The 12,249-nt window shown below is 37.8% G+C and overlaps 1 protein-coding gene across 5 annotated transcripts in view; it reads left to right on the top strand.

The window, feature by feature from the left end:
* The window catches only part of ATP8A1 (ATPase phospholipid transporting 8A1), a 236,182-nt gene that overhangs the window by 26,301 nt on the left and 197,632 nt on the right, over window positions 1-12,249 (top strand). For 4 of the 5 annotated variants that reach the window (XM_036852631.1, XM_036852633.1, XM_036852630.1 and 1 more), the window contains exons 2-4: window positions 8,777-8,891; window positions 10,175-10,274; window positions 11,268-11,366. In XM_036852631.1, coding sequence (XP_036708526.1) covers window positions 8,777-8,891; window positions 10,175-10,274; window positions 11,268-11,366 — 314 coding nt within the window. Of the gene's footprint in view, window positions 1-8,776; window positions 8,892-10,174; window positions 10,275-11,267; window positions 11,367-12,249 lie in introns of those variants that run through there. The other variant, XM_036852636.1, reaches the window with a different exon arrangement.

The following is a 12,249-nucleotide window of genomic DNA, read 5'->3' on the forward strand; positions in this document are numbered from 1 at the left end:
AAGCTACTAGTGAATTTTAATGACTTACGTGACCAAGCCCTTTAAATTACTAAACAAATCCCAAGGGACACAGCCTCCCTCCTTAAAACAGGTCAGACCACGTATGGGAAGGAATAGCAAGGGTACCATCTAAGTTTTACCTCCATTGGGGCAGAGTCAGTGGGGGGGATTCTCCCTTCGGTTACCTTCACCACCACTGTACATCAATCCCTCACTGAAGGCATTGCCCAGGTGTGAACACAGAGGTCTTCATCTGGTCATCATAACTGTCGAAGGGGGCAGTCTGCAGAGAACATTTTTTTTTTTTGGAATTTTATTTATTTATTTTTGAATTTTATTTTTTTATACAGCAGGTTCTTATTATTTATCCATTTTATACATATTGGTGTATATATGTCAATCCCAATCTCCCAATTCATCACACCACCACCCCTCCCCCTGCCACTTTCCCCCCTTGGTGTCCATACATTGGTTCTCTACATCTGTGTCTCAATTTCTGCCCTGCAAACCAGTTCATCTGTACCATTTTTCTAGGTTCCACATATATGTGTTAATATACGATATTTGTTTTTCTCTTTCTGACTTACTTCACTCTGTATGAAAGTCTCTAGATCCATCCACGTCTCTACAAATGACCCAATTTCGTTCCTTTTTATGGCTGAGTAATATTCCATTGTATATATGTACCACATCTTCTTTATTCATTCGTCTGTCGATGGGCATTTGGGTTGCTTCCATGACCTGGCTATTGTAAATACTGCTGCAATGAACATTGGGGTGCATGTGTCTTTTTGAATTACGGTTTTCTCTGGGTATATGCCCAGTAGTGGGATTGCTGGGTCATATGGTAATTCTATTCTTAGTTTTTTAAGGAACCTCCATACTGTTCTTCATAGTGGCTGTATCAATTTATATTCCCACCAACAGTGCAAGAGGGTTCCCTTTTCTCCACACCCTCTCCAGCATTTATTATTTGTAGATTTTCTGATGATGCCCATTCTAACTGATGTGAGGTGATATCTCATTGTAGTTTTGATTTGCATTTCTCTAATAATTAGTGATGTTTAGCAGATTTCATGTGCTTCTTGGCCATCTGTATGTCTTCTTTGGAGAAATGTCTATTTAGGTCTTCTGCCCATTTTTGGATTGGGTTGTTTGTTTTTTTAATATTGAGCTGCATGAGCTGTTTATATATTTTGGAGATTAATCCTTTGTCCGTTGATTCGTTTGCAAATATTTTCTCCCGTTCTGAGAGTTGTCTTTTTGTCTCGTTTGTAGTTTTCTTTGCTTTGTAAAAGCTTTTAAGTATCATTAGGTCCCATTCGCTTATTTTTGTTTTCATTTCCATTACTCTAGGAGGTGGGTCAAAAAAGATCTTGCTGTGATTTATGTCAAAGAGTGTTCTTCCTATGTTTTCCTCTAAGAGTTTTATAGTGTCCAGTCTTATATTTAGGTCTCTAATACATTTTGAGTTTATTTTTGTGTATGGTGTTAGGGAGTGTTCTAATTTCATTCTTTTACATGTAGCTGTCCAGTTCTCCCAGCACCACTTACTGAATAGACTGTCTTTTCTCCATTGTATATCCTTGCCTCCTTTGTCATAGATTAGTTGACCATAGGTGCGTGGGTTTATTTCTGGGCTTTCTATCCTGTTCCATTGATATATATATCTCTGTTTTTGTACCAGTACCATATTGTCTTGATTACTGTAGCTCTGTAGTATAGTCTGAAGTCAGGGAGCCTGATTCCTCCAGCTCCGTTTTTTTTCCCTCAAGACTGCTTTGGCTATTCAGGGTGTTTTGTGTCTCCGTACAGATTTTAAGATTTTTTTGTTCTAGATCCGTAAAAAATACCATTAGTAATTTGTTAGGGATTGCACTGAATCTGTAGATTGCCTTGGGTAGTATAGTCATTTTCACAATCTTGATTTTTCCAGTTCAAGAACATGGTACATCTCTCCATCTATTTGTATCATCTTTAATTTCTTTCATCAGTGTCTTATAGTTTTCTGAGTACAGGTCTTTTGTCCCCCTAGGTAGGTTTATTCCTAGGTATTTTATTCTTTTTGTTGCAATGGTAAATGGGAGTGTTTCCTTAATTTCACTTTCAGATTTTTCATCATTAATATATAGGAATGCAAGAGATTTCTGTGCATTAATTTTGTATCCTGCAACTTTACCAAATTCATTGATTAGCTCTAGTAGTTTTCTGGTGGCATCTTTAGGATTCTCTAGGTGTAGTATCACATCATCTGCAAACAGTGACAGTTTTACTTCTTTTCCAATTTGTATTCCTTTTATTTCTTTTTGTTCTCTGATTGCCATGGCTAGGACTTCCAAAACTATGTTGAATAATAGTGGTGACAGTGGACATCCTTGTCTTGTTCCTGATCTTAGAGAAAATGCTTTCAGTTTTTCATCATTCAGAATGATGTTTGCTGTGGGTTTGTCATATATGGCCTTTATTACTTTGAGGTCGGTTCCCTCTTTGCCCACTTTCTGGAGAGTTTTTGTCATAAATGGGTGTTGAATTTTGTCAAAAGCTTTTTCTGCATCTACTGAGATGATCATATGGTTTTTATTCTTCAATTTGTTAATATGGTGTATCACATTGATTGATTTGCGTATATTGAAGAATCCTTGCATCCCTGGGATAAATCCCACTTGATCATGGTGTATGATCCTTTTAATGTGTTGTTGGATTCTGTTTGCTAGTATTTTGTTGAGGATTTTTGCATCTATGTTCATGAGTGATATTGGTCTGTAATTTTCTTTTTTTGTAGTGTCTTTGTCTGGTTTTGGTATCAGGGTGATGGTGGCCTCATAGAATGAGTTTGGGAGTGTTCCTTCCTCTGCAATTTTTTGGAAGAGTTTGAGAAGGATGGGTGTTAGCTCTTCTCTAAATGTTTGATAGAATTCACCTGTGAAGCCATCTGGTCCTGGACTTTTGTTTGTTGGAAGATTTTTAATCACAGTTTCAATTTCATTATGTGTGATTGGTCTGTTCATATTTTCTGTTTCTTCCTGGTTCAGTCTTGGAAGGTTATACCTTTCTAAGAATTTGTCCATTTCTTCCAGGTTGTCCATTTTATTGCCATAGAGTTGCTTGTAGTAGTCTCTTAGGATGCTTTGTATTGCTGTGGTGTCTGTTGTAACTTCCCCGTTTTCATTTCTAATTTTAATGATTTGAGTCCTCTCCCTCTTTTTCCTGATGAGTCTGGCTAATGGTTTATCAATTTTGTTTATCTTCTCAAAGAACCAGCTTTTGGTTTCATTGATCTTTGCTATTGTTTTCTTTGTTTCTATTTCATTTAGTTCTGCTCTGATCTTTATGATTTCTTTCCTTCTCCTAAATTTGGGTTTTGTTTGTTCTTCTTTCTCTAGTTCTTTTAGATGTAAGATTAGGTTGTTTATTTGAGCTGTTGTTTCTTGAGGTAGGATTGTATTGCTATAAACTTCCCTCTTAGAACTGCTTTTGCTGCCTCCCATAGGTTTTGGATCATCGTGTTTTCATTGTTATTTGTCTCTAGGTATTTTTTGATTTCCTCTTTGATTTCTTCAGTGATCTCTTGGTTATTTGGTAACGTATTCTTTAGCCTCCATGTGTTTGTGATTTTACGTTTTTTTCCCTGTAACTGATTTCTAATCTCATAGCACTGTGGTCAGAAAAGATGCTTGGTATGATTTCAATTTTCTTAAATTTACTGAGGCTTCATTTGTGACCCAAGATGTGATCTATCCTGGAGAATGTTCCGTGCACACTAGAGAAGAAAGTGTAATCTGCTGTTTTTCGATGGAATGTCCTATAAATATCAATTAAATCTATCTGGTCTATTGTTTCATTTAAAGCTTCTGTTTCCTTATTTATTTTCGTTTTGGGTGATCTGTCCATTGGTGTAAGTGAGGTGTTAACGTCCCCCAGTATTACTGTGTTACTGTTGATTTCCTCTTTTAGAGCTGTTAGCAGTTGCCTTATGTATTGAGGTGCTCCTATGTTGGGTGCATATATATTGATAATTGTTATATCTTCTTCTTGGATTGATCCCTTGATCATTATGTAGCGTCCTTCCTTGTCTCTTGTAACATTCTTTATTTTAAAGTCTATTTTATCTGATATGAGTCTTGCTACTCCAGCTTTCTTTTGATTTCCATTTGCATGGAATATCTTTTTCCATCCCCTCACTTTCAGTCTGTATGTGTCCCTAGGTCTGAAGTGGGTCTGTTGTAGACAGCATATATATGGGTCTTGTTTTTATCCATTCAGCGAGCCTGTGTCTTTTGGTTGGAGCATTTAATCCATTCACGTCTAAGGTAATTATCAACATGTATGTTCCTATTACCATTTTCTTGATTGTTTTAGGTTTGTTTTTGTAGGTCCTTTACTTCTCTTGCGTTTCCCACTTAGAGAAGTTCCTTTAGCATTTGTTGTAGAGCTGGTTTGGTGGTGCTGAATTCTCTTAGCTTTTGCTTGTCTATAAACCTTTTCATTTCTCCATGGAATCTGAATGAGATCCTTGACAGGTAGAGTAATCTTGGTTGTAGGTTCTTCCCTTTCATCACTTTAAATATGTCATGCCACTCCTTTCTGGCTTGTAGAATTTCTGCTGAGAAATCAGCTGTTAACCTTATGGGAGTTCCCTTGTATGTTATTTGTCTTTTTTCCCTTGTTGCTTTCAATAATTTTTCTTTGTCTTTATTTTTTGCCAATTTGATTACTATGTGTTTCGGCATGTTTCTCCTTTGGTTTATCCTGTATGGGACTCTCTGCACTTCCTGGACTTGGGTGGCTGTTTCCTTTCCCATGTTAGGGAAGTTCTCGACTATAATCTCTTCAAATATTTTCTCTGGTCCTTTCTCTCTCTCTTCTCCTTCTGGGACCCCTATAATGCGAATGTTGTTGCATTTAATGTTGTCCCAGAGGTCTCTTAGACTGTCTTCATTTCTTTTCATTCTTTTTTCTTTATTCTGTTCCACAGCAGTGAATTCCACCATTCTGTCTTCCAGGTCACTTATCCATTCTTCTGCCTCAGTTATTCTGCCATTGATTCCTTGTAGTGTATTTTTCATTTCAGCTATTGCATTGTTCATCTCTGTTTGTTTGTTCTTTAATTTTTCTAGGCCTTTGTTAAACATTTCTTGCATCTTCTCGATCTTTGCCTCCATTCTTTTTCCGAGGTCCTGGATAATCCTCACTATCGTTATTCTGATTTCCTTTTCTGGAAGGTTGCCTATCTCCACTTCATTTAGTTGTTTTTCTGGGGTTTTATCTTGTTCCTTCATCTGGTACATAGCCCTCTGCCTTTTCATTTTGTCTGTCTTTCTGTGAATGTGGTTTTTGTTCCACAGGCTGCAGGAGTATAGTTCTCCTTGCTTCTGCTATCTGTCCTCTGGTGGATTAGGCTATCTAAGAGGCTTGTGAAGGTTTCCTGATGGGAGGTACTGGTGGTGGGTAGAGCTGGCTGTTGCTCTGGTGGGCAGAGTTCAGTAGAACTTTAATCCGCTTGTCTGCTGATGGGTGGGGCTGGGTTCCCTCCCTGTTGGTTTTTTGGCCTGAGGCGACCCAACACTGGAGCCTACCCAGGCTCTTTGGTGGGGCTCATGGCAGACTCTGGGAGGTCTCACGCCAAGGAGTACTTCCCAGAACTTCTGCTGCCCGTGTTCTTGTCCCCAAGGTGAGCCACAGCCACCCCCTGCCTCTGCAGGAGACCCTCCAACACTAGCAGGTAGGTCTGGTTCAGTCTCCTATGGGGTCACTGCTCCTTACCCTCGGTCCCCATGTGCACACTACTTTGTGTGTGCCCTTCAGGAGTGGAGTCTCTGTTTCCCCCAGTCCTGTCGAAGTCCTGTAATCAAATCCCGCTGGCCTTCAATGTCTGATTCTCTAGGAATTCCCCTTCCCATTGCCAGACCCCCAGGTTAGGCAGCCTGACGTGGGGCTCAGAACCTTCACTCCAGTGGGTGGACTTGTGTGGTATAAGTGTTCTCCAGTTTGTGAGTCACCCACCCAGCAGTTACGCGATTTGATTTTATTGTGATTGCGCCCCTCCTACCGTCTCATTGTGGCTTCTCCTTTGTCTTTGGATGTGGGGTATCTTTTTTGGTGAGTTCCAGCATCTTCCTGTCAATGATTGTTCAGCAGTTAGTTGTGATTCTGGAGCTCTTGCAAGGGGGAGTGAGAGCACGTCCTTCTACTCTGCCACCTTGAACCAATCTCCTGCAGAGAACATTTTTAAAAGAAAAAAAAAAGAAGCATAAAAACAGAGTTGTCTGGTGCATATTGATCGGTTATAGGGGATGTGTTCACCTCTAACCCAGAAGTATGAGACCAAAATTTAAGGAAAGAGGCGATTCCAATCCCTTTTTCCTAGGAGGGTCCTTTGCCCCATAGAAATTCTTGAATACAGATTCATATGTGATGGGGAGAGGTGATGTCCAAGTTTACCTGGCAGCATTTGAAACCCCAGTATAAATGGATGTGTCAGGTAAGGAGTGACACCTAACACCTCAGCTGAGAACATCCAGTTACGTAAAGTAAGTACAACTTGAGGATATCAGTTCAAAGCAGAGTGGAGAGCTGGTTTTCTTGAGGCACCTTGTCCAGTTGAGGTACTGTAAACAGTACACTACGGTCATTGTGCTGTCATCAAGGAAAATCTAATAAAAGATTTCTAAGAATTTTAATATTGCTGTGCCTCTGTTTGATAACCCATGGCTTAGTCTGTTCAGGCTGCTTTAATAAAATACTATAGACTGCCTGGTTTATGAATAACAAATTTACTTCTCATAATTCTGGAGCCTGGGAAGTCCACGATCAAGGCACTGGCAGATTAGGTGTGTGGTGAGGGGCCGCCTTCTGGTTCGTAGAGGACCATCTTCTTGCTGTGTCCTCACATGTGTGTGTGGGGGGGGTGAGGGATCTCTCTGGGGCCTCTTTTAGAAGGGGCACTAATCCCTCTTATGAGGATTCCACCATCATGACCTAATCACCTCGAAAAAATTTCTCCTCCTAATACCATCACAGGGTTAGGATTTCAACAGATGGATTTTGGAGGAGACATAAACATTCAGTCTTTAGCAATCCCTATGTGGAATTTTGATTGTATACACTAGGGAGGAAAGTTTGTGTTGTGTCTAAAACATGGTGTAGTGACAGATAATTATTAACCATGTGACCATGGGCAAAGCTGCTAATGTGTCTAAAACTGCAAAATGAGTGTGACAGTACCTAATTTGGATCCATGTGACCTCCGAAGTGATGAGTATAAAATGTGGCTCTCACCCTGTGCCTCTCTCCTTGGCAAGCTTTCAGTGGCTCACTACCAACGAGAGGATGTGATCCAGACTTCTTCACAAGCATGAGAGGTCCTTTTAAACCTGGCCTGGGTGCTTTTTCAGCACTGTATCTCACCTGTCTTTACCTTGCCTTTTGTGTATTCTTCAGCAGTGTTGTCCTGTTTGCACTGCCCTGCACACAACTACACTGTTTCTCACCTTCCCGGTCCCTATGCTCATGTTCACCACCTTTGTAGGAAGCTCCTATGATTTTCTGGTTTCATAGGGTAACGGAACCCCACAGGCGAGCTTTTATTGTACAAGTTGTTACCAGCACGTGGCTGTCATCAGTTTCTTTATCAGTGGGTGGAGAATCATTTGCTTGCTCTCAAAGAAATGGGCACATAACCAGTCCTTTGTCATTTAGTTTTTATTTATTTGGCAAACATTTATTGAGTACCTGCTCTTTGTTAGTACTGGTACTGGAAGATAAGTAGCACGTCAGCTATGGCCCCAGGGAGTTCCATTCTGGTAGGGGACAGACTCAGGGGACAGGGGAGGTACAGAGGCCTGTGGGAACATAGTGAAGGTGCACTGACTTTAGCACCAGAGAATACTTCAGAAGAGACCCCTGTTGGCGGGTCTTTTGGGAGGAGTTGGCACTGAGTAGGCAGAAAAGAGAAGAAAAGTGGGTATTTGAGATAAAGTACTGTTGGTGACTCGAGGAAAGGGGTAAGGGACTGATTTAATTCAGTCTCATTTAATTCTCACTAGAAAGTAAAATAAGCAGTTTAAAATTTTTTCTGTTCTTCTAGAAGCTGTGTGTATTTTTAAAAGTGTTGTCAACATTGCAGCAAGGTGTTACCCAGTTGAAATTGCCCGTATCTATTTACTATTTACGTTGTTTCAGTGATGGTGAGGTGACTTGATCTTAAGAAACTTAAAATCATTCATAAACATAAATTCTAATTACTGGAAAGATTAAGATGATCATAGTGAGTTAGATCATTGTGGTGGTTGCCTATTTAAACCTTAATGTTTATCTTTTTCTCTGTTTTTATTCACAAAGAAAAAGCAAAACCAGAAGAGCATTAAATGTGTATGCTTAAATTTTCAGAATGTATTGTCATTACCTCTGTCTTGTTAGTCTTATCTAAAAGTGTAAAGCATTTTAGAATTTTGTGTTACTTTTGGACATATTTTTATGTAATGGAAGGAAATAAGTTGAACATTTCTGGGGAAAAGATGGGTACAAATTAAAAATTGATGTTACTGTTTTTGAAATGGGTCAGCTTTTACATGACTGTTGAGTGCTGCCTTTTAAATTTAGTAGAAATGTTAAATGTGGGGATTTTTCCTTTTATTAGAACAGAAGCAACACCAATAACAGGGAAGCAGATAGCTTTTAACAGATTTTAGGCTCTAGGATAGTTACGAAATGTGTTTTTGGTCTGGATAATAAAATGAAACATTTCTTATCAAATAAGACTCTCTCTCTCTTTAAGGTTATGAGAAGACTGATGATATTTCAGAGAAGACTTCACTGGCTGACCAGGAGGAAGTAAGGACTATATTCATCAACCAGCCCCAGCTGACAAAATTCTGCAATAACCATGTCAGGTAAGAACTACCAAAAAATGCTTGGGACTAGCTATTACAGCAGAACTTGGGAGGACATCTCCCCTGCCAGACCAAAATGAAAATGCTTGCAAGGAGCTTTCAGTTAAATCTGTTTAATATTTAAGAGCTTACTGGAGGCAGTGTGAATCAGCTGTTTCTCCATCTTCTAGCCAAGAAGGACATGTTAATAAGAATCTAGAAGCAGGAAGGAGAAGAAAGGCTAAGCAGCCATATGTATGCTACCAATTCTAGTTACAGTATCTGAATAATGAAAACTGTTCATGGGTATGTGCCTTTGTCTTAAACCTGTTAATAGACCCATGAATTGTTGTTTTTGATTAACAAGTTTTCACCTTTTAAAAGAAGTCTTTGCAGTTCTTCACTTAGAACTCCTTTTTGTTAAATAGTCTTGAAATATTGGCTTTCGATACTTGCAAAATTCCGTATAGTGTCGAGGAATGGAAGGTGTGAGAATTACTTCACTGTTCTATTTTCATTCCAACAATAATGTAAAACTATTGCTCTTATAAGCACTATTCACTAAGTGGCCTCTGGAACCAAATGAACACCAGCCCCCTTCCGCCACACGTCAGCCCAGTAGTTTTCTGGTGACAAAACTCCTAGATTTGTGAAATGACCATTTAAAATTAATATTTACACCTTCAAATTCTACAGTAACTTTTCTGAGCTGAAGGAGTGTGGCATGTGTCCCTTTAATCTCCTTTCTATTTAATTAACAAGAGGAAGATTGGATATTTCTGAGACCTAAATGGTGATATATTCCTGATTGTGGACGTATCTGATGTGTTTGGTGTGGAGTCCTAGCCAGGTTTCTAGAGGAGCCTTGAAGAAAATTCAGACAGAACCCCACAAAACTCCCCATTTCTCTGACGTTATCCAGGGAAGTCCCTCTGTTTGATGTTTCTGGTCTTGCTCAAATTGCTGATGTTTTTTTTTTTGCAAGATTTTATTTTCTATTAACATTATACACTATCTTAACGAAAGGTGCTCTTCTTTGTAAGCTGTTGCTAGTAATGATAACAGGATGATTGGCCAAAGAGAACAAAAGATATTGTGCAGAAAATTAAACTCTTACTATTTAGACAGTTCCTTTCACTCCTTTTCTTTGAGGTTAATGACCATTTGCAGTATTTTCCCGATTTAAAACAGAGGGCATTTGTTCATCATTTAATTTTTTATATGGCGATAATGGAATTTTGTAAACATGGGTGCTAATTGTGGAGTAATTAACTTTTATGCTACTTTTCATTTTTGTTTTCTAGCACTGCAAAATATAACGTAATCACATTCCTTCCGAGATTTCTCTACTCTCAGTTCAGAAGAGCCGCTAATTCATTTTTTCTCTTTATTGCACTGCTTCAGGTAAAGTCATGTTGTAAAACCTTAGCTCAAAATCATGTGTTCAGATATTAATAAATGTTTTTCTTAAGCCCATGACCAATTTTCTGAAGCTTATCTAAGCACAGAGAGATAAGCTGGTTTGGTGGGCATTTCCAGCTCCTGCTGCAAGCTGAGTTAGAATACTGCTGCTACCTTGTCAAGCCTTTTGATTCATTTTTTTTTGATTCATTTTTATCAACTTATTTTAAACATTCTGTAAATTTAATGTGGCGGGGACTGTTCATTTTGGGTTGTAAAGGGGGACGGGACTTTTTCTTAAACTAGTGAGTTATTTTAGTAACAGTAACATTGTCAATTCTGAACCTTAGAATGTAAGTTACCATTTTAAAATTTTTTCATTTTGTATTTGGGTTAGTTGTAATTAGGAAAAAGTGTTTCATTTTATTAAAAAGTAGTCTATGTTCATGCAAAAAGCATAAGAAAACACAACAAAGAAAAAATCTTATAACTTATTATTCCACCACCACCAAGAGGCAATTACTGTCTTAAAATTTGGCTGTTTATCCTTCTGGTCTATTTTTTTTTTTTTTTCATCCCAAGCATTGTTAATTGACTTACTTTGCAAAAAGAGGATCTTAGAGTATATATGTCTTATCATCTGCTTTATCCATATAATAATGTGTGGATATTTTCCCGTGTGATTCACTGTGTTTCTAAAATAACATCCTTAATGGTTGTGTGAAATTTGAGTATATGGACATGCTGTAATTTAGTTAACCAGTCCCCCTTTGTAGGTGTTAGTCCTACACACAACTGCTTGCCATGAAGCTAATTAACCCTCTCTCCCAGCTACATACTAGATACAAGCAAATTACCTCACGCAGTGTTAGTCTACCAAGATGGTAAAATCAATGAAACATATTTTAAGAAGCTCCAAGACTTTGTTGTTTTTAAATGTATTATAAACCTTCTAGTTCTTACTGAATTTCTCATCCTTTTTTTCTCTTCCGATAGCAAATACCTGATGTATCACCAACAGGTCGCTACACAACACTGGTTCCTCTCTTATTTATTTTAGCTGTGGCAGCTGTCAAAGAGATAATAGAAGATATTGTAAGTATTTGTTTTTTTCATAAATAAATGTAACTCTGTTATCTTTATATACATATTTTTAAAATGTTGTTATATACATATTTTTAAAATGTTGTAAAATGTTGTTCCTAAGTTGTTTAATTCTTGACAGACTGTTTAAAATACCCATTCAACTTAAAAGTATTTAAAATATGCTCCCATCCCTAGAGTTAATTCCTCTTGACTGCTATAGGATTAATATTACAGAATGCTTATTACATGACCTCTTAGGTTTGTACCTTTGTAATGAAATAAATCAATTTGAATGTAGTAATTGGCTTGGAGAGAAAATTATATTTGCACATGTTTTCAAGTATGCTCAATTTTCAGTGTAAACATCATTTCAGGTTAAACACGGTAACCTCCAAATTCTCTAAATGCAGAGTTTTTTGTATTTTTTAATTTTTTCATTTATATGCCACAATTTTCACCTTATTAAATACCTTTGATTCCTTTTCATCTTATTTTAGTAGTTCTGTTTCCTTTTATTAAAAGAAAGTAACAGCAAATTTGCTATTTTTGTTATTCCGTAGTAGTAGAGAAAAGGGGAAATCAGTTTCCCCTTTATAAAATAAGTTGCCCAAAATAAAATCAGACTTTTCTTTTTCCTCTTTCACCGTTATTTTAACTACTTTAGTTGAGGAAGCTAATATTTTTTTTTCTGTGCCCTTTAAATACATTGCCTGTCTGAAATGATCATCTGTCAAGCCTTAGGCAAGTCAGATGGTAAGACAAGGAAAGGCTGAGACATTCTTTAGAAAGCTCCAATTTAAAGTTGTACAAACATTGATATTATTTTTGTAAAGAATCAAATTGGGATCTCATGAAGAACACATGAGCTGTAACATCACTAGGCATATTAGAA

This window comes from Balaenoptera musculus, chromosome 5 (genome assembly GCF_009873245.2).
Source record: "Balaenoptera musculus isolate JJ_BM4_2016_0621 chromosome 5, mBalMus1.pri.v3, whole genome shotgun sequence".
Taxonomy (NCBI): Eukaryota; Metazoa; Chordata; class Mammalia; order Artiodactyla; family Balaenopteridae; genus Balaenoptera; species Balaenoptera musculus.